The following is a 27,615-nucleotide window of genomic DNA, read 5'->3' as shown; positions in this document are numbered from 1 at the left end:
CTCAGCAGCCAATTAGACAATGGCTGTGTATTAGCAAATGTCAATTATAAAAAAGTACTAGCATTTTAAGTACCTATTAGAATGGAGTCAAAATTCAAGAATAGCCTGGATATTATTTAATTATAATATTAGATACATTTTATAATTTGTTTTATAATATATGAAGATAATTTGAAATAAAGTCACTTTGTAATATATGTATATATCAGTCAACATTTATCCTTTCTACTCAACGTACTAAATAAGTACATAAATATTTTCAGACACCCAAATAGAAAACACAAGTCTGAACTCATTTAAGACAGGGAATACTTTATTCAAACCCATCAGAGAAATTGACAGTTTGGATCTGTAACAAAGCATTGTTTTAAAGCATAGGCCAGTAATTGTATATAAGAGTATACACTGCTCTACATACAAATGAACTGATCAGACCAGAACTTTTCAATGTTTAAAACAGAATAAGTTTCCCTGTAAAAGCAGCACCATTGTGACATTTTAAATTTAGTATTCCTCTCCTTCTTCCTCACCCTCTCCTTCAACAGAATCCACACCAACTTCCTCATAATCCTTCTCAAGGGCAGCCATGTCCTCACGGGCCTCAGAAAACTCTCCTTCCTCCATGCCCTCACCTACGTACCAGTGGACAAAGGCACGCTTGGCATACATCAGGTCAAACTTATGGTCCAGGCGAGCCCAGGCCTCAGCAATAGCTGTGGTGTTGCTCAGCATGCACACAGCTCGCTGTACTTTGGCCAGGTCTCCACCAGGGACCACAGTGGGAGGCTGGTAATTAATGCCAACTTTGAAGCCGGTGGGGCACCAGTCCACAAACTGTATGGTACGCTTGGTCTTGATGGTGGCAATGGCAGCATTGACATCCTTGGGGACCACGTCACCACGGTACAACAGGCAGCAAGCCATGTATTTACCATGGCGAGGGTCACATTTCACCATCTGGTTGGCTGGCTCAAAGCACGCATTGGTGATTTCTGCTACAGAAAGCTGTTCATGGTAGGCTTTCTCAGCAGAGATGACAGGGGCATATGTGGCCAGAGGGAAGTGGATGCGGGGATAGGGCACCAGGTTGGTCTGGAATTCAGTTAGATCAACATTCAGGGCCCCATCAAACCTGAGGGATGCAGTGATGGAGGACACAATTTGACCTATCAACCTATTCAAGTTAGTGTAGGTTGGGCGCTCAATATCGAGGTTTCTACGACAGATGTCATAGATGGCCTCGTTGTCAACCATGAAGGCACAATCAGAGTGCTCCAGAGTGGTGTGGGTGGTGAGGATGGAGTTGTAGGGCTCAACTACAGCTGTGGAGACCTGGGGGGCTGGGTAAATGGAGAACTCCAGCTTGGACTTCTTGCCATAATCAACAGAGAGACGTTCCATCAGCAGGGAGGTGAACCCAGAACCAGTTCCCCCACCAAAGCTGTGGAAAACCAAGAAGCCCTGAAGGCCTGTGCACTGGTCAGCCTGTCAGAAAAGAATAGAGGAAACACAGTTATTGCTTTTTGTGATGTATTTTCACTTTTCATACATTCCAATGATCTAAATCTTATTTTGACAGGAAACACTTTAAAAAAATGTAGGCCTTTCTGGAATAACTCAGCATTTATTAACTAAAAATATTCCTTCATTAAAAATTATGAAATGATTTCAAATAATTCATATTTTAACAAATGAAGAAATAATTCATCTTCCACTCTATTACATTTCAATTCTGTGTTTGGAAAAAAAAAAAAGAGCATACTTTAAATGTCTATCTTAGGGTCATTAATTTCTTTATTCTTGAGAAGAAGCATACCAGTTTCCGAATTCGGTCCAAGACGAGGTCAATGATTTCCTTGCCAATGGTGTAGTGTCCACGGGCATAGTTATTGGCAGCATCTTCCTTGCCTGTGATCAGCTGCTCAGGGTGGAAGAGCTGGCGGTAGGTACCAGTGCGAACTTCATCTGCAAAGGGAACCAAAGCAGCCACCCATCACTAACAACCTGCACAAGCCTGCTCAACCCCAAGGCCTCAACGGAACCCACTGGACACACCTCGTGTCCCAGACCCCGGGTGTGGGGGGCGGTGTGTGTGTGTCTTACTTGGGTTACTGAGGTCAACTCACCAATGACTGTGGGTTCCAGGTCTACAAACACTGCCCTGGGCACATGCTTGCCAGCGCCTGTCTCACTGAAGAAGGTGTTGAAGGAGTCATCTCCCCCACCAATGGTCTTGTCACTTGGCATCTGGCCATCGGGCTGGATGCCGTGTTCCAGGCAGTAGAGCTCCCAGCAGGCATTGCCGATCTGGACACCAGCCTGGCCAACATGGATGGAGATGCACTCACGCTGTTAAAAGGAAACAAAAATTGTAATATTAGGTTGTGGTAGCATTTTGAATTTTCAGATTTAAAAAAATATTTCTAGTAACATACAGGTTGTCTTCAAATTTATCAGGTCATATCTCTAACATGATAAAAATGATTTAAACAAAGCACCTGCTACAAATGCTGCATATGGGTGTGGCCTGAATAATAATGTTGCACTGTTTAGCACATGGTGCAAGTCCATTGTTCCCACAGGCATGCTTAAATAGATTGTCCATATTTAAAAAATACTCAAAGCACAGATTTTATAAAATGAAGCTAATCTAAATCATTAATTGGAATCAATATTACTACCACCTTCCCCTTTAAATAAAGATAGGAGTTTCTTCTAAATATGATTTAGTATTTCAACATAGACATCTGCACTGCAGCTGAGGCTAGAAGCCACACCCTTCTGCAGCCTATCTGCAGAATCCATCTGTACCAGGGGGTTGGAAGCTCAACAAGGGCTGACTCCTGCATTGCTGAATTTGTGGTGCCTGGTGCTAGCCTGTACTGTCTGCTACATTATTTAACAGAGCAAGCTCTATTTCCAGAAACTGCCTACATGATCTCATTGTGCCATTCTGCCAGTTTTCCTCCTCTGAGCCAGGCTAGGACCATATGCCTAAATTGAAATGAATTAATGAAGATGCATTCGAACAAAAGACAGCTGGTCACAGAGTATAATTCTTCTTTGTCTGCAGCAATTTCATTACTTTTTTAAAAAGTTTGTCCAGAATTTTCTCCACTGTAAAAAACTGAAAAATTATGAGTATCTTTATTTTTTATCTTTTTATGAGTATCTTTAAAACAACAGTTCCTAAATTAGAAACAAATATCACATGAGAAGCTACCAAACAAAGAACCCAGTGAAAGAATAATAAAATATATATTTAAAAAACAAAATAGTACCTATTTTTACTGAGATTTTTCTATCCACCATAGGATGTTCATATTAATCACATTCAATAGATATTTTCTTCTCTATGGTCTTTATGACTACAACTTCTATTGTCTATCCATTGTCTCTTCACTGACATATGGGGGGGAGGGGCAGGGAAGGGCGTTTCCCAGGGTCCTGAACATTGGGGTACTCTGCCTCACACAGTGGTCTTTTTCATTGAACATGCGGCCATCTCTCTCTCTCTCTCTCTCTCTCTCTCTCTCTCTCTCTCTCTCATCAGTCAGGGTGGGGTAGCCAAGGGCCACACTTTAAAGGGCTTGTCAAGTAAATTGTGATTTTGCTCCTCAAGTAAAACTTTCATCTGAAGTTTAGCAGTGAATGAAAAACCTTTTAACGCCTACAATTCTGCAATGATGAAAGACTTTTACTAAGTCTTCTCTTGACAGAAGAGGTTTAGCAAGAGTGAACCCCGCCTAGTGGCTCCAAGGCCAGAGAAGCCAGAAACAAACAACGCCCCTGCGCCGCCCTGACGCCGGCACCAACAGAAACTAACCACTTTCCCCCATTAATATACGGGTATCTTTCTAAAATGCCGACTAGCCAGCGAGGGAACTTCTTTTTTTACTAACCCAAGGCTCCGCTCTGTTCCAGTCCTTCTCTGCCCCTAACTCCTCCCGGATACACCCACGGACCCCTGGTCTTTTGGGCGACTCCTCTCCCAGTCCCTCGGGAAACACGCGAGGAAGAAAAGAGCCTCTCCGAGTCACACGAATACAGTGTACATTGTGGGGTGGGGGCCAAGCAGGAGACGCCACGATCGTCTTTCCCTGTCCCAGACCCTTTCATCGCCAACAGATGGGCTGCTTGTGGCTTGGAAAGGCTCAGATAACAGAAAACCCTTCCATGTCGCCTTTGTTCTTCCCCCACCGTTCTGCGGCGCCCAGGGCGCAGTTCTTGCTGGGCTGGTGCACTCCGCACTGCGGCGGCGGCCGGCTCAAGGATTTGGGGTAGATGAAGGTTAACCTTGCCAACAAAGCGTAAGGCTGCCCTTACCAAAGAAGTTGGGGAATAGGGCTTCAGATTTTCCAATAGACCCTGGAAGACTGACCCCACCCAACGGCCACAAAGAGCCAGGGAAAACAAATTCTTACCATGGTTGCTGCTTTGAGGCTGCCGAGCGGATGGCGGAGAGGAAGAGGAGAGGTTGTTGCTTCTTACAGCGCGACTCTTAGGCGGTCGATGTAAGAGAACCTGCGGCACATGGGCGGATGCAGCTCCCTATATACAACTCAGTCACCATGGGGATGGGCTGGGGCCTTTTCCTGTTGGTCCAGACCCCTCAATCTGCCCAGAGAAGCCACGACAGGAGAGTTGTGATTGGTGCAAACGACATGGGATGAGGTAATTTCTCCCCCACCCCCTTTTCCCTAGCATCCATAGACTGTTTGCATCCTTCAGACAAAGAGACCGAGAAAAAACAGTCGAGCATCCATTGTGGGGTGGGGCTGGGAAGGGGAGTGCAAAAAGGAAGAAAGAGAACCGGGGTTGGATGATTTTATGTTGCTTAAACCTCAAACTACAGTTAAAACCACCAGTTTAAGGTTTTTTTCCCAACACTTAATCGCAGAATTTGTGTTGTGATAAAATATTTAATGGAAAATTACTCCCAGTTCCTCCGTCAAAGTATGCTGAACTCGACCATATTTGGGGAGGATTCAATATCTCTAATTGCTTTAAAATAAAGTAGAGACGACAGAAATGACGCTTAAAATGGCTTGGGTAAAAGTGATTTTTAAAGGTTCAATAATAGATCCATTCAAAATGGTTTCTCTGGTTCCAGTAATTTATTTTCAGACCTTCTTTTGCACCCCTGCTCGAAATAGCTAAACAAAAATGGAAGATGGAAAGAATAACCATACTAAATATGGAAGCACACAAGTGGTTCTAACATGGCAATAATTAAGATCTAATGAACTAAAGAGTTTACTACAAATATTCCTTTAACAGAAGTCTATGTAATATGAATCATGTTTCATGATAAAGAATTGAGAAAATACAAGGAAAAGGAATTGAGTTGAGAAGCTAGTACTACCTGTGCATGCAGTTAAATTCTACATTGTTCAGTTTTTTGGAATGAGAAAAACAACTGAAACACCAAATTAAAAAGGAGAACTGAACATTGTAAAAGGAAGACCATTTTGTAATGTTGCCTCCATCCACAGACAACTGTGTGATGTTAGCTCAATAACTGCATTTCTTTTTTTATGGATCTTATATGAATTCAGTAAAACTCTTCTGAGAGGCAACTGTGGGAATTGTAGCCAGCCTCACACCGTTGCTATTCAACTAGAGACTGGTGGTTGCTCAATTGCCTCTTGGGACAAAAAGGCTTTGCTTTCACCCCTTAGGAAATGGATTGCAGTAACATTCTTTTGCTACTTGGAAAGGCTCCATTATCAACAAGGATGGGCTATGCAGAATAAGACCGGACTGAGTACTCCTGACATGGCTAATTAAATCTCAGAGGTAAAGAGGTTTGTAATGGCCACAAAGTTGAAAATTTGTATTTTCCCTTCGGTTTTCAGCGACATATTTTTAGGGTCTGCAGCACCATTTACAATGCTCTGCGGAGCTCATTCATTCCTGCTGGGTTGGCAAGCAGAACTGGGAGTGAGAGGGAAGGGCTTGAAGACAGCTGCTGCAGGTTGTTGTGTTACAATGGTGGCCATGTAATTTTCTAGCCTGCTGTCCACAGCTCTGCTTTACTTATTCAGATTTGCTTCAGTAGTCTTCCCTGGGGAGGGAAGGCGGGGGGTGGGGGGGCCCAACGTACAAATTACTTTGTCTACTTCAAGCATAATTCATAGGGAAAGTAATCTTTAACATCATCTTATCTTTCTTTAGCAAATAGAAGTATGTATCAGTAAAGAGACAGGAAAATTAAGAACAACTTGAATGCTTCTTTCTAAGCTCAGAAGTACATTTAAGAAAAATACGAATTAAATGTCATGGGCAAGTTGAAAGATTAATTAAGTAGCTCATTAAAAATATTTCTTTCAAAATTTTAATAATGAAATAAATTAGATACTGCTGGACCATGGTAAAGTGTACAAATCTCCTTTTGGGAATGAACAGCACAGTCTTGAATTTTATTTTCTTTACAATATAAAAAATATGTCATTGCCCAATAGTCTCAATTCTTTATGCAATTTACGCTGAGGATTAAATAAAAGAGAGGAGGGTTCTTGCAATTGATTCTTTGTAATTCTATCTCAGAGCCATTCTGTTCCTTATGTAAATGAGGATTTTTTTTCTCCCTCTGGGCATAAGTAACAATAAGATCTAGGTCAGAAATAGACTATATGAGCACTGATAAATATATAAATGGGACAGTAGGGGAAATAACTAATCTATTTTTGTTACTCATCTGATTTAATAACATGCAAACTATGGGAGGCAAAAAAATATATTTTTTTTACTAGTTCTTATCTTTACTGCCAATTTACATCAAATATTCCACTAATGGATTCATTCTTGTTCACAGTAAGATTAGCATAAAACATTTTTTCCCTTTCATAATATTGTGGAATTTAAATTATTTCTTTGCGATCCTGGCCACTGTAGTTCCATTGATTGGAGGGTATGGCATACACCAAAAGGTCTTGGGTTCCACTGTGGTCAGGCACATGCCTAGGATGCAGTTTTGATCTCCGTCGGGGTGCATGCGGAGGCAACGAAGTTTTTCCCTCTCAAATCATTGTTTCTCTCTCTCTCTTCCCTTCTCTCTGAAAATCAATGAACATATCCTTGGATAAGGATTAAAAATAAGTAAATTATTCATTTGTGTGTTTATACCTCTCCTCCATTAAAATGTGAATCCTAGTAACCTGGCAAAGTGCCTAGCATACAGTAAACATTATATACATGTTTATTGAATTAAATGAACAGCTTCTGTCTGTGCACATTTTTCACTAACTATTATCATGGTGAATAATTTAAAGGTATTTAATAAAGTATTTTACTTTTTTATACAATAAGAATGTGCTGAGTGTCTATAGTAAGCCCTGGACTATTCTAAATACTATGAGAATTCAGAGGTAGTAGCATGGTCTCCTTTCACTAGAATCTTCCAATCTAATTGAAGAAATAAAACAAGTACATGTATCTAGGTTTGAGAATGGTGTGTGTTTGTGTGTGTATGGGAAGGAGTCTTGTAGACTCTATTGCATGTATCTAACTTATGTAGGAAATAAAAGTTGTCTAACACTTTTTTTTTCTATTTTTTCACCTTCTTCGTATCCCTAAATTCATTCCAATCTAGATTCTGCTCCTACCACTCTGTAAAACCAAATGCCCTCCATGTTTGTTGCTAAATTCACTTGACACCTTTTAGTTCTTGTTGACCTGTGAAAGCTTTGTTACAGTTGACTATTATCTCTTTCTTGAGACACTTTCTTCCCTTGGCCTCAAAAACTCTACATTATCTGGGTTTCCCTCCTACATTTTTTTGTGGTGTTTTCTTTTTTCTCATTCTCTGCTGGTTCTTCCTCCTCTCCTAATCTTTAAATGTTGAAGTTCCTCGAGGTTCAGTCCTAGACCTTTTCCTCATTTTATTCTATGTGTTTCATACACTCAGGATGGTACGTGCTTTCATTCCTAAGGCTGAAGATCCTTTCTATATGCTAACAACATCTCTTGACATCTCTTCTTAGATTCAGATCCTATAGTAAACTTTCAATATCTAGCTGGTTTTCTCACAGGAATCCCAGATTGAATTAGTTATTTTCACATAAACATGCACCTCCTACAAGGTTTTCTTGTTCAGTATAATGGAGCAGCATACACCTGATTTCTCACATGAGAAATGAGAATTACTCTTGACATCTCCCCTTTCTTTTTTGACCACCATAGAGTCAGTCACTAAGTCCTGTAAAAGGACTTAGTGAATAAGCCAGGCAGAGAAAGACAAGTACCATATGATTTCACCTACCTTCTAGCCCTGGCTGGTGTGGTTCAGTTGGTTGAGCATCGTCCAGTGATTGAAAGGTCACCAGTTGGGTGGGGGCATGTGCCTAGGTTGCAGGCTTGATCCCTGGTCGGGAAGTAGCCAATCGATGTTTCTCTCTCACATCCAGGTTTCTCTCTCTCTCTTCCTCTCTTTCTAAAGTCAGTAAAGACATATATTGTTAAAAATCTATCTTCTAGCCTGGACAGTGTGGCACAGTGGTTGAGCATCAAACCAGGAGGTCACGGTTTGATTCCCAGTCAGGGCACATGCCTGGGTTGCAGGCTCGATCCCCAGTAGGGGGTGTGCAGGAGGCAGCAGGTCAATGATTCTCTGTGATCATTGATGCTTCTATCTCTCCCTCTTATTTCCTCTCTGAAATCAATAAAAATATATTTTAAAAAATCTACCTCCTAAATATCTCTCAAATCTTATTCTTTTCTTTCTATTGCTACTGCCTCCACTTTAGTAAGTACATTATCTCTTGTCTGGACAACCTCAGTACCCTCCTGGATTTCCTCTACATTCACTCCTACTCCTGCCCAGTCCAGTCTCCACACAATAGCCAGTGATCTTATTATAGTATATATCACAGATTATGTCACATAATCACATAATATCATGTCACTCCACTGTGTAAATCAGATCGACGGTTGCCTGTTAGTTTTAAGGTGAAGATACCAAATCCTTAATATTGCTCCTTAAATTTTTAAAAATTTTATTTATTTTTAGAGAGAGGAAGGAAGAGAGAGAAACACCGATGTGAGAGAGAAACAATAAATAAATAAATAAATAAATAAATAAATAAATAAATAAATAAAAAATACAAAAAAAAATAGACAAAGGACCTGAATTGATACTTCTCCAAAGAGGACATACAGATGGCCAATAGACATATGAAAAAATGCTCAAGGTCACTAATCACCAGAGAGATGCAAATTAAAACTATAGTGAGATATCACCTCACACCTGTCAGAATGGCTACTATTAATAAATCAACAAACAGTGCTAGCGAGGATGTGGAAAAAGGGGAGCCCTAGTACACTGTTGGTGGGAATGCAGACTGGTGCAACCACTGTGGAAAACAGTATGGAGTTTCCTCAAAAAATTAAAACTGGAACTGCCTTTTGACCAGCAACCCCACTTCTGGGAATATCCGAAATTACTGAAACACCAATCAGAAAGAATATATGCACCCTTATATTCACATCAGCGTTATTTACAATAGTTAAGATCTGCAAACAGCCCAAGTGTCCATCAGCGGATGAGTGGATAAAAAAGGTGTGGTACATTTACATAATGGAATACTACTCGGCTATAAAAAAGAAGGAACTCTTACCCTTGCAACAGCATGGATGGACCTGGAGAGGATTATGCAAAGTGAATAAGCCAGGCAGAGAAAGACAAGTACCATATGATTTCACTCATGTGGAATTTAGTGAACAAACTGAACTAACCAGCAAAATAGAGACAGACTCATAGGTAGAGAGCAGACAGACAGCTCTGATGGAGGTGAGGGTGTTGGGGAGGGTGGAGGAAATGAGCAAAAAAAAAAAAAAAAAAAAAAAGATAAAGAACTCATGAACATGGGCAATAGTGTGGTGATTGGGGGTAGAGGGATAGGAGGAGGTGGAAGAAGATAGAGGGGGATAAATGGTGATGGGGAAAGAATAAAGTAAAGAAAAAAAAGTTATAGAAATTTCAAAGGAAGGAAAAAGTCCTTGTATTATGACCTGTGGTTTATCATGGAAGTCTTCATTGGGAATGGTGGCTTTTGACTGAATGGGATGGCAGTAGAATGAATACTTTAAATAGGGAAAATAATATTAGCAAAGACATAGTATGATAATAATCTCATGTCCGAACTAGGGAAGGCAAAGAAATTGATTTGGGCATGCAAAAGAATTGTGGGTGATGTGTTATATGGGGAGAGTGGAGCTAATTAACAAAGCATTTTGAACTCCAGTCTGAAGAAGGAGTTTGGGCTTCAGCCCACAGATAGTGTAAAACCTTTATAATTTTTTTGAAATATATTTTATTGATTTTTTAGAGAGGAAGGGAGCGGGATAGAGAGCCAGAAACATTGATGAGAGAGAAACATCAACATCAATCAGCTGCCTCCTGCACACCCCCCACCAGGGATGTGCCCGCAACCAAGGTACATGCCCTTGACCGGAATCAAACCCGGCACCCCTGAGTCCGCAGGCCGATGCTCTATCCACCTAGCCAAACGGGCCAGGGCAAAACTTTTATAACTTTATAAAAAGAGTAAAGGGAAAGGGAACAGCATTTTACTAAAATTAATCTGACAGGTAAGTGGAATAGTGAAAGAGACTGAAGATAAGGGATCAGTAAGGAGGTTACTGCAATAATCTAAGCAGAAGATGTCAGACCATAGTAATTATAGTGGGAATTGATAGAAAGGGATAATAGCCCTAGCCGGTTTGGCTCAGTGGATAGAGTGTTGGCCTGCGGATTAAAGGGTCCCAGGTTCGATTCCAGTCAAGGGCATGTACCTTGGTTGCAGGCTCCTCCCTGGCCCAGGCTCTGGTCGGGGCACATGCAAGAGGCAACCAATCAATGTGTTTCTCTCACATCAATGTTTCTCTCTGTCTTTCCCTCTCTCTTCCACTGTCCCTAAAAAATTAATGGAAAAATATCCTCAAGTGAAGATTAACAACAAACAAACATAAAAGGATAATAGAAGAGCAATCCCTCATGTGATTGGTTGGACATGAGGTAAAAAGGAAAAGTCAAAATTAACCCTTAAATTTTTGAACCTGGAGAACGAAATGGTAGTGGTGTTCTTTACAGAAATAGGGACATTGAGAAGGGACACAAGTCTGAGCAGGAAATGTGTTTGTGTGTGTGTTGTGGGAAGGGTGTTGAGGGCAGGACCAAACAGTGATATAATCGTACAAGTAGAATGTTACACTGTTTGAGGTGATAGAGGGATTGAGGGCAGAAGTCTTGGAGGCCACTAGGAATCTGAGATTGAAACTGCTTATAGAAAGGTCAAGATTAGAGGAATGGAGGATGTATATTTAGAACCTAATGACAACAGCATTATACACTGGTGGTATGGTATGAGAATAGAATTCTCCAAGTGTAACCTAGAATTTCAAGTTATGCCACTGAGTGGGAAACATAATTTGGGTGTAATTATGTTCACCTAGTGGGAAGGCTTTCTTTCATTTTTATTCTTCATTTTGAAAACTTGTTATTGAAAGATAGCATACATACATAATTGTCACTAATCATAAATGTAGAATTTGATAAATTTTTGCAAACTTAACATTATTACTAGTGTAACCAGAATGTAGATCAAGAAATAAAACAAAACAAAAAAAATAAATTAAAAAAAAAAAAGAAAGAAAGAAAACAGCCCAGCAGGCATGGCTCAGTGGTTGAGTGTTGACCTATGAACCAAGAGGTCACGGTTCGATTCACTCGGTCAGGGCACTGTCGGAGTACTTACTCCTTGATCCTGCTCAACTACACCAACTGTAGGGCCTCAGTTTCCCTGCCAGGAACTGGACCTCCATGGATGCTGGGTAGTGGACAGAGAAGATGTGAAAAGTCGTAGGCATAGAAGAGAAACTTTTTTACAGACTAAGTAGCCATTAGAAAAAACAGTTCTTCAAAGTAGCCTTACAAAGTATCCACACAAAGCAGCCCTTGCTAATATAGTAGCAAACACAGGAGCCATACCAAGCAGCCACACAGCACACCGGCTGGTCAGTAACATACTCTTATACCAATTTAGACGAAAGAGGCTTCTTGCCAAATAGTGACATCAGTATTTGGGTTATAGAAAGGTACACTTGTGTAGTGCATACAGTAAGATTGCTGTGTCCTTGCTTTTGATTAGGGACACAAGTCTGAGCAGGAAATGTGTTTGTGTGTGTGTGTGTTGTGGGAAGGTTGTCCTTGAACATCCGGCGCATTCTGATTAGGATTCCCACAGGCACATACCCGGGTTTCGGGCTCAGTCTCTAGTGTTGGGCATGCAAGAGGCAGCCGATCAATGATACTCTCTCATCATTGATGTGTTGCTTCTCTCTCTCTCTCTCTCTCTCTCTCTCTCTCTCTCTCTCTCTCTCTCTCTCTCTCTCTCTCCTCTCTCAAATCAATACAAATATATTTAAAAAAGAAACAACAGTATCACTATCTGAGAGAGCTCCCCCTTGTTCTACCACCCACTCACAATCTGCTCTCAAAGGTAATCCTCACTAAACTCTAGCACAATAGATTCATTTTGCCTGTTTTTGAACTTTATATAAATGGAATGTAGTCTTTTATATATGGCTTCTTTCATTTAATATTGTTTGTGAAGTTTACTCATAGCATTAAATGTAATTTGAAATTGTCCTCATTGCTGCATAGTACCCCATTGTATAAATGTACCATAATTTATCCATTTCCCAAATGTTAGTGGATATTTGCACTATTTCCAGCATTCTTGTACATGTGTTTGGATATATTTACAAATTTCTATTGTATGTATTTCTGCAAATATATACTTAGAAGTGGAATTGTGGGATAAATGGGCATGCATATGTTTAGCTCTAATAGAAAAACTGCAAGTTTTTGCAGAGTGGTTGTAGTTATGTACATTTCCACTAGCTGTGTAAGATTTTGGTTATTCCTTGTCCTCCTTCATTACAGCCATTCAGGAGAGTTTATAGTAATATTTATCACATTGTGACTTTAATTTGTTAACTAATGAAGTTGACATCCTTCGCTTTATTCATTGTCCTTTTGGATATCCTCTTTGGTAAAATGCCTGTTCAAATCTTTTTTATATTTTCTCATGGGTTGTCTGTCTTTATCATAGGGATTGGTAGGAGTACATTATACATTATGAATAAGAGTGTTTTGTTGGATTTGAAGATTAAAAAAAAAAAGGTATGTTCCCACTCTGTGGCTTGCCTTTTCACTCTCTTAATGGTATCATTTAATGAGCAGGAGTTCTTCAATTTACATAGTTCAGTTTGCCCTAGCCGGTTTGGCTCAGTGGATAGAGCGTTAGCCTGTGGACTGAAGGGTCCCGGGTTCAGTTTCGATCAAGGGCACATCTTGGGTTGCAGGCTGGATCCCCACTTCCATCAGGGCGCTCAGGGCGCCTGCATGAGGCAACCAATTGATGTGTCTCTCTCACATTGATGTTTCTCTCTCTGAGTCTCTCCCCTCTCTCTACTCTTTCTAAAAATCAATGGAAAAATATCCTCGGGTGAGAATTAACACAACAAACAAAAAACAAACAAACAAAAAAACACATGGATCAGCTGCCTCCTGCATGCCCATTATTGGGAATGGGCCCACAACTGGGGCATGTGCCTGACTAGGGAATGGAACCAGCCACCTTTCAGTACACAGGACGACACCCAACTAACTGAGCCACAGCAGCCAGGGCTCATTTCTTCTTTTGGAAATAAATATTGATTGCCTACTAAGGTGCATATATTGGGCCAGGCATAGTCTAGGTCAGTGGTCGGCAAACGACAGCTCGAGAGCCACAGTTTGCCACTCTGTTGACTAATGAGTTTGCCAACCACTGGGATAGGGGCTTAATCACAAGGAACAACAACAGCCTGTAATTATTAGAATTGAGAGCCTAGGTCAGTGGTCAGCAAACTCATTAGTCAACAGAGCGGCAAACTGCGGCTCGCGAACCGCATGTGGCTCGTGAGCCGCAGTTTGCCGACCACTGGTCTAGGTATTTGTTTGGCTAAGATTTAAATGCATGTAGTACATTCTGAAAACTTCCAAGGAAGAGGCATGGTGCGATCCTGTTCAAAGAGAAATATATTACCTACTAGAGGCCTGGTGCACGAATTCATGCATGCGTGGGTCCCTCGGTCTGGCCAGAGATTGGGGCCAATTGGGGCCAGCTGGCCGGCTGCGGGGAGGAACCACAGGAGGTTGGCCGCTGTGGGAGGTTGGCTGTGGGAGTGCATTGACCACCAGGAGGCAGCTCCTGCATTGAATGTCTGCCCTCTGGTGGTCAGTGCATGTCATAGTGACTGGTCAACCAGTCAACCAGTCATAATGGTCACTTGGGCTTTTATATATATATAGATTAGAGGCCCAGTGCACGAAATTCATGCACGGGAGGGGAAGTTCCTTAGCCCAGGCTGCACCCTCTCCAATCTGGGACCCCTCGGGGGATGTCTGACTGCCTTTCGCAACCCAGGACTGCTGGCTCCTAACCACTTGCCTGCCTGTCTGCCTGATCACCCCTAACCCCTCTGCCTGCCTACCTGATTGCCCCTAACCACCTCTGCCTGCCTGCCTGATCGCCCCTAACTGCTCTCCTGCTGACCTGATCGCTCCTAACAGCCTCTGCCTCACCCTGCACCCAGGACCCAGGATTCCCTCCTCTGGCCAGTCGCAGGCACCCAGGACCCAGGCTTCCCTCCCTCTGGCTGGCCACAGGCACCCAGGACCCGGGCCAGCTTCACCTGGGCTGGCTGCAGCTGCAGGGGACCACGGGTGGGGCGGGTGGTTTGTTCCTCTTCTGGGATGCAGGCGCAGCTGCTGGTGCCTAGGACCATGGAGACCGTGGGGCATGAGGACTGTCCCTCTCCCAGGCCGCAGGCTCAGGTGCAGCCACTGGCTCCTGGGACCGCGGAGCGGGCAGCTTGTCCCTCTCCCAGGTCCCAGCCTGGCTGGTACCCATTCCTCTCTCGTGAGCTCATTTGTGCCTGGCTGGTCCCCATTTCTCTCTCACCAGCTCATTTGTGCCTGGCTGGTCCCCATTCCTCTCTCCCCAGTGTTGAGTGTCTGAGCCGTTACAGCGTGGCGGCGTGAGGGTGTGATGACCATTTGCATATCAGCTCTTTGTTATATAGGATAACCTCTTGGTCTTGGCAGGATGGTGTGGTATAGAGAATGCAGAAAGGCTTCCTGGAAGAGGTGATACTTGGGACTATCTTAAAAAATAAATAGGAGTAGTAGGCACACATAAAAGAGTGCATATGCAAACACATAGACAACTGGGTGAGTTTCAGAAACTAGAGGTGCTTTCTTACATAAAGTGTTAGAAAAGGGACCTGGCTGGAGGATTATGCAAAGAGTCAATTATGAAAGGACCTTATTCCAAACTCAATGAGAGCCACTAAAGGAAAGGAATAATGAACTTTGCATTTCACACAGATCCTTCTGACTGCTGTGTGCAGAGAGAATAGATAGAACAGAATTGGGGGTGGAGGACAATAACACAGGGAAACTGGTTAGAAGATTGCTGGTTAGTATGATAAGACTGATTGTAATAGCAATGGAAAGAAGTAGAAATATTTAGTAAATATATGGAGGGTTTAATCTAAAGGAGCTAGTGATGTGTAGGAATGAGGAGCAGTGAAGAGTGAAGGATGGTTACCGGCTCCAGAGTCAGGCAGACCTAGGTTCAATTCTTTTTGTCACAATTCATACCAGATTAGAAAGACAGTTAGGCTTTTAAAGAATGGACTAGAAAGGTTTGAGATGGAAGGCAAGGAGACTATTTAGGAGCCTATTTTAGTCATCTAAGCTTCATGACAAGGGCCTAAGGCTAATAGAAGGAAAGAGAAGGATTGGAAAGAAAGAGATGGATTTAGGGGATATTTAGCAGCTTGACTTACCAGATTCAGGAAAGACAGTAAAGGACTGCAAGAGAAAGAAATGTCAGAAAAGGAAACAAAGAAAAACAGGTCAAAGAAGGAGGAGGAAAAGCAGAAGCCATTGTTGTTACAGAAACAAAGGAAGGACAGTGTCAAGATAGAGTGCTGAGCAATATCAACTACTGCTGAGGGGTTGTTCATAAGGACAGAAGAATGTTCATTGGAGTTAGCAAAAAGGAAATAAGTATACAGCATGGACTTGATACAAAAGGCATAAAACTTGTTTCCTGGTCCAGAGTAGTTCAAGGTCCAAGGACAGAAACTTTATTACAATATATTATGTTGAGTGCTGTGAGAGCAAGGTTTATGCAGGAATTGCTGGACACAAATAACTGGGTTACATTCCTTAACTTCATCCCACGATGATGTTCACTATCTCATGCCATATCACTGCCTCTGCATTCTTTGTGAAATGACCATCCTATCCACCTCACACTGCCTTCCTTGTGCAGGTTTGAGTTTTAAAAGGACAAATTCAAGCAAGTACGTTTTCCTTAAATTCTCTAACAAAAACACACCTCACATTCTAAATTTAAACAGGGTGATGGAGATGATTATGCTGACATGCTGAATTTACATTTATCTTTATTTCAGGGTTCAATACTGATGCATGTATTGAGTGAATTGGTATTCACTGTGTATGGCCTTTAAAGACTATCTGCTGCATTCACACTGGCCAAATTCCAACATTAACAATTTAGATGAAAGTATGATCCCACATCTGAATTCAGAACTTTATTTAAAGCTTAATATTATCTTTCTCAAACTCTGGTCAACACAATGCAATATGACTAAATAATAATTTTATTTATTTATTTTGGATAATGATGGTAAGAATTATCTGTGGTCGGCTGGCTGGTGTGGCTCAGTGCTTGAGCATCAACCTATGAACCAGGCGGTCACGGTTCGATTCCCTGCCAGGGCACATGCCTGGTTTACGGGCTCAATCTCCAGTGTGGGGCATGCAGGAGGCAACCAATCAATGATTCTCTCTCATCATTGATATTTCTATCTTTCTCTATATCTCCCTTCCTCTCTGAAATCAATCAAAATATATTTTTAAAAAAGAATAATCTGTGGTAATTTTGGTAACTGAGTTTCATCTATTTTAGGAAGGACTTTTATGTATATAGCAGAGATAAATATTAATGAATTTCTGTTCCAGAAGTAAGACATAAAACAATGCAATAAGGCCTAGCCAGTGTGGCTTAGTTGGTTGGAGCCTTGTCCTGTACACTAAAAGGTGGTGAGTTCAATTCTCTCTCAGGGCACATACCTAGGTTGCAGATTCAGTTCCCTGCTGGAGCACGAGCAATGTTTCTCTCTCATTTTGATATTTTTCTCTCTCCCTTCTTCTCTCTAAAATTAATTTAAAAAACACATATAAAAACAATGCAATAAAATCTACACTCTGTAATCTACACTAATAAAAGAGAAATATGCAAATTGACAGTACCTCTGCAGCACCCACCAGCCAATCAGGAGTGAGTATGCAAATTAACCCAACAAAGATGGTGGGTTAATTTGTATATGCAGGCACGGAGCAGCTGGGTGGGGCAAGACGCCTGCTATGAGGGGAAGGGTGGGGGGCGGAGGGAGCTACAGGAGTGGCGCTCCGGCTGGAGTGAAGACTGAAGGCTCCGGCTGGAGCGAAGGCCTGGGTCCCAGGTGCTGGAGGAAAATTGGTGCCGGCAGCCAGGGGAAGGAAGGCCTATTCTTGCATGAATCTTCATGCAACGGGCCTCTAGTATTAAAAATATATCTCTGTTATTGTAATAAAATGCTTTGAGGTTATTCATTGATGTTTAGTAATTTACTGAACCACTCTTTAACAAAATATTTTTGCCTTGAGCTACACATTTTAATTTGTAATTTTGCTCTGGTACATCAAGTCTCCTGATGAAATCTGACATTTGGGAAAAGGGATACAACTTGAAGAGGCTCATAAGCATCCTGAGAAGAGAAGAAAATGGGAAAGATGGGTAATCTCAGTTTTCCATGCAACACAATCTATAATTTGGTTGCATTTCATTAACTTAGATTACACACACTCACAAGAATGCACACTGAACCACCTCTGTCCCGCCCCTCCCCTTCCTTCCAAAGCAGATGGAAATTAGGTGGCAGACTGGGAAGGTTGCCATGGTGCTCTGGCTACAGGGATTTAATAGGAATCAAAAGAAGCTCCAGAGTCCCCTCCCCCAAGTATTCAAATGTGTGTTTCTCTTTTTTCTCTTAAATCCTTGTCTTAATTCCATGTTATAGATAACCAGGGTGAGACTGATTTACTAGTGAACAACAACAAAAAATTACTGTTCTCAAAACTGTTTATAGGTGCATTGCTATTGTTAGAAGTACAATACTGGGGAATTACAACTGGCCCATTTTTAAGTAGAGCCAGCCATACAAAAGGTAAGAATTCATTTAAAAAATATTTTATGCAACATGCCCCCAGAATTTTTGTTTTACTGATTTTGTCCCCATCGATGACCTGTAGACATCTCAAATTCAGTATATCCAAATGAAATTAGTTACTTTTCTCCATTATCCTCTTTCCTGTTCTAGAATCTAAATTATTCTATATTCTCACTACCAGTTCATTGTCACTATATTTCTAGTTTACCAAGCTAGATTAAAATAATAATAACCTCATATAATACTTACTATGTGTCAGACACCATTCCTGGCACTTTATGTATATTAACTCATTTAAGTTAATCCCAACTGATCACTAAATTCTGTCAATTATATTTCAAAATTGTCTTAACAAATATTTGCAGAATGAACAAATGACTAATCTTCTGAAGTGTGACCAATTTTATTAGCCAAAGGGCCTAGTTCAAGGGGAGGATGTGGCATAATATTTAGGACTTGGTCTTTGAAGTTTCTTCTTTAAGTGTTACATGTAAAAATTCAAGAGCCACTTCCTATCACTATTCCCCCCGCCCCCCCCCCCCCCCCCCCCGCCACTCCTCTCTATCTTCTCTGCCCTGGGAGCAGCTCCCCTCATCCCCTGAAAATGTATGCCTGCACCAAGTTTGTCTCCACCCCCTCCTTGGTTAGGAGCACCTCTCAGCTGAGCCGGTCACTGTCTTCAGTGGTGCTGAACGACCAGAGACACTGACAAATGAGAGCCTCAGCAGCTTGGCAGCCCCACGTCCCCTGACCTCGGTTATTTCTAGCCGCAGCTTCCAAACCAGTGCCATTTCAAGGGACATCGACACAGCTGCCAAGTTCATTGGGGCTGGGGCTGCCACAGTAGGGGTGACAGGCTCTGGGACTGAAACTGGGACTGTGTTTGGGAGCCTCATCATTTGTTATGCCAGGAACCCTTCTCTGAAGCAACAGCTCTTCTCCTACGCCATTCTGGGCTTTGCCCTCTCAGAGGCCATGGGGTTCTTTTGCCTGATGGTGGCCTTTCTCATCCTCTTCGCCATGTGAAGGAGCTGTCTCCACCTCCCATAGTTCTTTTTCCCATGTCTTGTCTGCCCTGTATGTTCCTTTTCCTATACCTCCCTAGGCAGCCTGGGGAAAGTGGTTGGCTCAGGGTTTGACAGAAGGAAGACAAATAAATACTGTATTATTAATAATAATAACAAAATCCAAGAGCCAAAGTAGTAGAAGATAATCCTTTGTAGCATATTGGAATCATCTCTACCAGAGTTTCCTATGTGTGCTGAAATAACTAGAGTGCTCGTTAAAAATACTGATTTCCTGCCCTACCCGGTTTGGCTTAGTGCAGTGGTCGGCAAACACATTAGTCAACAGAGCCAAATATCAACAGTACAACGATTGAAATTTCTTTTGAAAGCCGAAAACCGACTTCTGCGCACGGGCCACGAAGTTTCAATCGCACTGTACGTGCGCTCCCGCACGTGGTATTTTGTGGAAGAGCCACACTCAAGGTGCCAAAGAGCTGCATGTGGCTCGCGAGCCGCAGTTTGCCGACCACTGGCTTAGTGGATAGGGCATCTGCCTGCAGACTGAAGGGTGCCGGGTTCAATTCCAGTCAATGGCACATGCAGGCTGGGTTCTCATTAGGGGGCGTGCAGGAAGCAGCCCATTAACGATTCTCATCATTAATGTTTCTATCGCTCTCTCCCTCTCCCTTCCTCTCTGAAATAAATAAAAATATATTTTTAAAAAAATACTGATTTCCTGCAACCCGCTTGGAACCCCTCTCTACTGCAGAGAACTTTGTTAGTTTACCTTCTCTAATAAAACTCTGCTTTCACTAAAAATATATACTAGAGGCCCGATGCTCGATTCGTGCAAGGGGCTTGGCCCTCGCAGCCACGGTGGCTGCCTCTGCCTTGGCCCTCGTACCCGCAGCTTTGTCCAGAAGGTCATCCAGAAGGATGTCCAGAAGGTCGTCCGGTCTAATTAGCACATTACGCTTTTATTATTATAGATATACATATTGATTTCCAGTTCTTGTAACAGAGCATCTGATTTAGCAGGTCTAATTCTCTTAGAAATTCTAGTAGTATTTTCTTAGAATTAATAATTTACCATTTTGGAACTACAGAGTTTTAATGCTTTTGGGTGGTGTGGTTCAGCTATTTCTAAATTCTGATAACTCCTGGATAAGTTGACAGAGAATTACTCTCTAGACAGTTGTAATCCTGAAAGACACAACTCCCAATGACGCCGAGCCTAAAAAGGTATTTTAGGAAACATTTCTCCATCTTCCTTTAGATTTAAAAATCAAATGTGCATGTGCAGAAGAGAGGAAAGGCTGCATTTTTCTTCATCTGCCCGGCCTAAAAGATCATTTAGGAAACAATTCTCCATCCCCCTTAAACACTGATTATGCATGTGTTGCAGAAAAAGGATTAGAAAAGGCTGTGGGATTTTAATTCATCTGCTTTTAAGAAAGGCAATCTGTTGTTTTAGTATACGGCTTATAAGAGATGTAGAGGTTTACTCAAGACAGCATGGCCTGAAATAAGTCTCCCTCCATGATAAGATCATCGCTGGATTTTGTATATTTTAATAAATAAGTCCCACTATTAATTTTTTTTAAATAATTTCAGTATTTCTAGATATGTAAGAGAGATTTTACTCTCACCCCTCATGTTACTAAGCAACATATCATACAGTTGCTAGGAGACAAACTCGAAAGCTTGGGGGATACTTCAGTTTTTCCTTATCACCTTGCATACCACATGATTGTACTCTAGAGTGTTTTACAGCCTTAGAGAAAAGAGACAAAAGTTAATGGAATGTAGAAAAGATGGAAAAGGAGAGATAATGGTGGGGAAATAGAATAAGGAAAATAGCAAGGTATTTAAGAAGAAGAATGTGTGAGGTTGGCAGAGGAAGGCTATTATGCAATTTCCTTGACTGAGTCATGGAAAAACCTTAAATTGCCAGTGTTTTAAATTCTGTATGCTTCTACATTTTCTAAAAATAAAAATAGAGAATAAACTTGGAGAGGACAATCTTTCATATAGTATTTCTGAATATTTTCAGGAGGGTAGAAATCAATTGTAACTCTTACAGAAGACTGGCAATTACAAACACATTAAACAAGTCATACTTTATTTAAAATTCCAAATTCAGGTATACAACACTATTTCCTTGCATTTCTTCCTCAAACAAGTAAAAAGGGACAGTACTAAGAGAGAGGTTAGAATATAAGTGTTCTTGGCTCTTGGACAGGATATGTTTCTGTACAAAAATTTAAAAATCTAATATAAAAGGGGGAAAGAAGAAGCTCTTGTGCTGTATTTGGAGGACTCTGTTGTATCTGAAATAAGAAACCAGGCTCCAGGTTTCACTGTGAGCATGTGAAAAGTTGAATCTTTGTGTTTCTGTGGCATTTACTGTTGCTGGCAACCAGGAAGCTGCCTAGTGATTATTGCTAGGTCCTCAGTGCTTCTGTTTGCCTGAAACCTTAATCAGTGCCAGAAACACCAGAGATAAAAATCGTTGCAGAGAATCCAGCGCCTGTTATCCTCAATGGTCCTATTGCGAACAGTCCACCTTGTGTTCTGTGAAAATCAGTGTAAAATGGAGACTTCACAGAAGGAGTTCATTCTCAGCTTCCTCTTCATGAATGCCAGTTTTCTCAGCGCAGAGCACTGAGAGGACTGGGGCATGGTTTAATTAAAATACGGTTTATATTTTGGTATCCTCAGCTTTATTTTTTTATTTATTGAATTACTTTAGAGAGAGAGAGAGGGAGTGGGAGAGAGAGACAGTCAGAGAGACATTGATTTGATGTCCCACCTATGTGTGCATTAATTGGTTGATTCTTCTTAAAAAATATTTTTATTGATTTCAGAGAAGAAGGGAGAGGAAGAGAGAGATAGAAACATCAATGATGAGAGAGAATCACTGATTGGCTGCCTCCTACATGCCTCACGCTGGGGAATGAGACTGCAACCCCGGTATGTGCCCTGACTGGCAATCAAACCATGACCTCCTGATTCATAGGTTGAAGCTCAACCACTGAGCTGCTCTGGCCGGGCCATTGGTTGATTCTTGTATGTTCCCTGACCAGGGGTCTAACCCAAAACCTTGGATAATACTCAAATCAACTGAGCTGCCCGGCCAGGCCTTGCCAGCTTTAACTAACACATAATAAAGAGTCTGATAAGGAACACGGAAAAGAAATTTTTTTTCAGATTTAGATGACTTCCAATTCTGAAGGCAGAAAGGACCCGGCAACATTGCTGACAGCTTGAGTTGGCCTTAGTGACCATAGAAGCCATGGTACAAATGATGGTACCATTTCAAACAGGAGTCCAGAAGATTCTGATAAAGATTCATGTTAGCATCATCCCCAGAAATAACCGAAGTTCTCTCTTGAAATTAAACATTGGTTCATAGATAAACCTCACAAATCAATACAGCCCATTTAAGCCATCTTGTGCAAGTGCAGACTTTAAATGTTGTTTCTTGCGTATCTCCTACTCAGATGTAAATATTTATAGCTCTGAACTTACCTGGGAACAACTGCAAATCTCGGCTGATGTTTAGTAAAGATGGTGCTGAGATGACATAAATATCTACTTATATTAGGCATCTGGCTTCTAAGAGTGGGTCTAAATATTTATTGTTGTAATTATTACTAATTTTGAACACCTAAGCAAAGCTAAGTACTGTATTATCTAATTTAATCCTCAAAATAATTCTAGGAAGAGATATAATTATATTCACTTTTTCCTCAGTTGAGAAAACTGATTCAGAGGTTCAGAAGAGTTAATATGCCCAAGGTCTCCCAGAGCTAATAAGTAACAAAATAAAAAATCAAACCTGCATCTATCCGGCTCCAGTATTTAATTCTGAACCACTATTCTATGTATTCTGCTTAAAAAGAATGCTTGCTCTAGCTAGTTTTGCTCAGTGGATAGAGCGTCAGCCTGTGGATTGAAGGGTCCCAGGTTCGATTCCGGTCAAGGGCACATGCCCAGATTGTGGGCTCGATCCCCAGTGTGGGGCGAGCAGGAGGCAGCCAATCCATGATTCTCTCTCATCATTGATGTTTCTATCTCTCTCTCCCTCTCCCTTCCTCTCTGAAATCAATAATATATTTATATAAGAGAATGCTTTTTATATGGGAATAAATTGTGTTGTGCATCATTATGTCAAGGGGAAGAGTGCATGCTCTGGAGTCCCTCTGTCCCTTATAAAATGGTTGAGACTCAGAATGTCTGCTCCCTCTGGGGTTGGCTTTGCCATACAGGCCCTAACAGGACAGTCTTCCAGAACCCGACAATTCACTATCCTTGCATTTCCCCAAATCTAGATTATTCCTAATATAATAACACCCTATGGGGTCTTTAGATGGACAGTTCTGATTGGGCTCTGCATTCCCAGTCCACTGAACCTGATAATTCTTTTTCAATGAGAGGCAAAGACTTGTCCTTAGAGCAGCGATTTTCAACCTTTTTCATCTCATGGCACACGTAAACTAATTACTAAAATTCTGTAGCACACCAAAAAATATGTTTTGCCAATCTAACAACAACAAAAAAAGGTATAATTTTGATTCATTCACACCAGATGGCTATTGTTGTGTTGGCTGTTGTCATTTTTTAATTTGACAATCTAAGGGAAAAGAGATTAGTGCTTTGGACCAAATAGTCAAGTATAGCATGTTGTACAAATTCTTGCGGCACACCTAGTAGAAAATTGATGCACAAAGTGAACAAAGCTGGACATAAAAGGCACATATTGTGTGATTTTATTTATATAAAATATCCAGATAGAATAATCCATAGAGACATAAAGTAGATTAATAGTTGCCTAGGGCTGGTAGGGAGAGGGTATAGGAAGAGATTGGGGTGAATGGAAATGAAGGCTTAGATTTAGAATTTCATTGTGGAATGATGAAAATAATCTAAAATTGATTGTGGTGATGGTTGCACAACTCTGTGAATATGCTTAAAATCATTAAATTGTGCACTTTACATGAATTAATTGTATGATATGTTAATTATATAGAAATAAAGCTTAAAAATTATAGCCATGAAAAAAATTATTTCCTGGTTCTGTTCATTGAATAGGCCTAGAAATAATGGCATCCCAGCAGCAAAAAGCTCCCTTAGCACCAAGATTGCAAATTTTAAAAACCATTCCCAAACCATTTAGGAGGTCAGGGGGTCCCAGAATAGAACGTGATAAAACAATCTATTAAAAATGTATGGAACAACTTCACTGAAGAGGATGGAGAGAAAAGGTGCTGATCTAAGTAACTTTGGAGATGAGTGGAGTCTGTAAGACTAAGGGCAAGAGGAACTGTGTATAAGTAAGCACTATACTCAATAAAGATGTTTCCCCTGAGGGCACAGATGAACAATTTGGCAATAAATATACAAGTTGATATTGTAGCATCTTTTAGTGCCAGGAAGTAATGAAGTGCTAAAAAAAAAACCTCTCACAATGATGGGGGTATGTCAAAGGCACACAGGAGCCAACTGAAAGAGTCCAATGGCCAAAGCTGGGGCAATTTGAGCAATAAACAAAGGAGTATTGGATTAAAACCCAGGATATAAAATAAATATCAGCCCTGACTGGTTTGGCTCAGTGGATAGAGCATCGGCCTGTGGACTAAATGGTCCCAGGTTTGATTCTGGTCAAGGGCATGTACTTTGGTTGCGGGCACATCCCCAGTAGCGGGTGTGCAGGAGGCAGCTGATCAATGTTTCTCTCTCATCGATGTTTCTAACTCTCTATCCCTCTCCCTTCCTCTCTGTAAAAAATCAATAAAATATATTTAAAAAATAAATAAATATCAGCAGATACTGATATAAATAAATAATTGAATAAATAAATAAATGGAGGCAAACAGACAAAGCTATTATGCACAAAAATTTCAAATAATTTATGTAGATGCTCCCCATTTAAGGAGATGGAGCATAATTTACCAGTCTTTAAGTGTGGGTCGTGCATAACTTCCTTCCAAGTATGAAAAGGGAAGAAAAGAGTGAGTTTACAGTGGAAAAGCCTGACAAACATTGCCTCATCCAGATGATCAAGGTTAACCCCATCAATGATAAGTCATGCTGATAGCATGTTCCCTTGATATGATGTGATGAGAATTGCACTCTATCTGCATGGTCTTCCTCCCCAAATCCTATGACCTCCAGTCAATCATGAGCAAAATAACCAGATAAATCCCAGTTGATGGACAGTCTACAAAATATCTGACCAGGGCTCCTCAAAACTGTCAAGGTCATCAGAAACAAGGAAAGTCTGAGAAACTGACCCTAACCGGTTTGGCTCAGTGGATAGAGCGTCGGCCTGCGGACTGAAGGGTCCCGGGTTCGATTCCGGTCAAGGGCATGTATCTGGGTTGCGGGCACTTCCCCAGTAGGGGCCATGCAGGAGGCAGCTGATCAATGTCTCTCTCTCATCGATGTTTCTAACTCTCTATCCCTCTCTCTTCCTCTCTGTAAAAAATCAATAAAATATATTTAAAAAAAAAAAGAAAATCTGAGCCCTGACCGGTTTGGCTCAGTGGATAGAGCGTCAGCCTGTGGACTGAAGGGTCCCGGGTTCGATTCCGGTCAAGGGCATGTAACTTGGTTGCGGGCACATCCCCAGTAGGAGGTGTGCAGGAGGCAGCTGATCGATGTTTCTCTCTCATCGATGTTTCTGACTCTCTCTCTCTCCCTTCCTCTCTGTAAGAAATCAATAAAATATATTTAAAAAAAAAAAAAAGAAAAAGAAAATCTGAGAAACTGTCTAGGATCAGAAAAACACATTAGGTAAAAACTAAGGAAATCTGAATTAAGTGTGGGCTTCAGTTAATAATAATGTAGCAATATTGCTTCATTAATTGTGACAAATGTGTCATACTAATTTAAGATGCTAATAGTAGGGGAAACTGGGTGTGGAGTATATGAGACTTCTTTGTACTATCATAACTTTTCTGTAAATCTAAAACTGTTCTATAACAAAAAGTTTATTTGAAAAATATTTTCTACTAAAAAAAAAATCAGGGCTTCATGGAGAAGTGGCTAATTTCTACTAAATGGGAAAACATATTCACCAATGATACATCTGATGAGTTAATATCCAAAATTTATAAAGAACTCATACTACTCAACACCAATAAAATGAACAACCCAATTAAAAAATGGGCAGAGGCCAAAACCGGTTTGGCTCAGTGGATAGAGCGTCGGCCTGTGGACTGAAAGGTCCCGGGTTCGATTCCGGTCAAGGGCATGTAACTTGGTTGCGGGCACATCCCCAGTAGGAGGTGTGCAGGGGGCAGCTGGTCGATGTTTCTCTCTCATTGATGTTCCTGACTCTCTATCCCTCTCCCTTCCTCTGTGTAAAAAATCAATAAAATATATTTTAAAAAAAAAAGAAAGAAAAAAGAATGAAATCTTACCATTTGCAACAGCATGGATGGATCTAGAGGGTATTATGCTTAATGAAATAAGTCAGTCAGAGAAAGACAAGTACCATATGATTTCACTTGCAAAATAAACAAACAAAATAGAAACAGACTTTTAGATACAGAGAGGGAACTGATGATTGCCAGAGGGGAAGGGAGGGTTGGGGCAATTAGTAAAAGAGATGAAGGGACTAAGAAGCATAAATTGGTAGCTACAAAATAGTAATGGGTAAGGAAGTAAAGCATTGGAAATCTATATATATAAAAGCCAAGTGACTGGAATGACCAGAACGATCTGAAGGACCAGAATGACCGGTCGCTATGACGTGTACTGAGGCCAGCCAACCAGCCCCACTGGGGACAGGGCCAGCTGGCCAACCTCCTGCAGCCCCTTCCCCCACTGGCCAACTGCCCTTCCTCCCTCCGAATTCATGCACCAGGCCTCTAGTATAGTCAATAATGAAGTGGTAGCTATGTATGGTGCCAGATGGGAAATATTGAGGGGAACCTTATGTAAAGGGTATGATTTTCTAACCACTAAGCTGTATATCTGAAACCAGTACATAATAAAAAGAGCTGGGAGAGAGAGAGGGAAAGAGATGAAGCAAGTGTTGTGAAATCTTGATTATTTGTATATCTAGATGGTGGATATGTAGGGGTTAATTATACTATTCTACTTTTGAACATGTTTGAAAATATCCACGAAAGATTTTGAAAAGCAATTTGCAAAAAACATTCCATTTTTATAGAATTCAAAGCTAGTGTGGTGGGCTCTATGAAGCACTGCCCAGATAGATCCCCCTTTACTGAGGGCTTGTTGC

The 27,615-nt window shown here is 41.2% G+C and overlaps 2 protein-coding genes and 1 pseudogene across 3 annotated transcripts in view; 2 read left to right on the top strand and 1 right to left on the bottom strand.

Annotated features, from left to right (window-relative positions):
- Positions 1-291: 291 nt before the first annotated feature.
- On the bottom strand, positions 292-4,621 carry TUBA1A (tubulin alpha 1a). The gene is made up of 4 exons (XM_080662839.1): positions 4,425-4,621; positions 2,127-2,349; positions 1,817-1,965; positions 292-1,485 (listed from the first exon to the last, which is right to left on the bottom strand). The coding sequence occupies exons 1-4, from the start codon at positions 4,425-4,427 to the stop codon at positions 505-507; spliced, it is 1,356 nt and encodes a 451-aa protein (XP_080518965.1). The 5' UTR covers positions 4,428-4,621; the 3' UTR covers positions 292-504.
- TUBA1C (tubulin alpha 1c) overlaps positions 4,406-27,615 on the top strand; it is a 98,869-nt gene continuing 75,659 nt past the window's right edge. The window contains exon 1 of the mRNA XM_080662843.1: positions 4,406-4,674. The gene's annotated coding sequence lies outside the window, so the exon portion shown is untranslated. The remainder of the gene's footprint in view (positions 4,675-27,615) is intronic.
- On the top strand, positions 18,959-19,380 carry LOC308243662 (ATP synthase F(0) complex subunit C2, mitochondrial-like; annotated as a pseudogene). Its single transcript has one exon. The product of its transcript is annotated as an ATP synthase F(0) complex subunit C2, mitochondrial-like (transcript).

The sequence above is a fragment of the Plecotus auritus genome (genome assembly GCF_963455305.1).
Source record: "Plecotus auritus genome assembly, chromosome: 3".
NCBI classification, from domain to species: Eukaryota; Metazoa; Chordata; class Mammalia; order Chiroptera; family Vespertilionidae; genus Plecotus; species Plecotus auritus.
The sequence above is the reverse complement of the archived record's forward strand: the minus strand, read 5'-3'. Positions and strand labels throughout refer to the sequence as shown.

Bases quoted from the DNA above. Each gene is read 5' to 3' on its own strand.
- TUBA1A (XM_080662839.1), bottom strand. The intron at 1,966-2,126 runs GTGAGTTGACCT...TTCCCTTTGCAG, and splicing joins CCTGGAACCCACAGTCATTG to ATGAAGTTCGCACTGGTACC. The intron at 1,486-1,816 runs GTATGCTTCTTC...CTTTTCTGACAG, and splicing joins TGGACCGAATTCGGAAACTG to GCTGACCAGTGCACAGGCCT.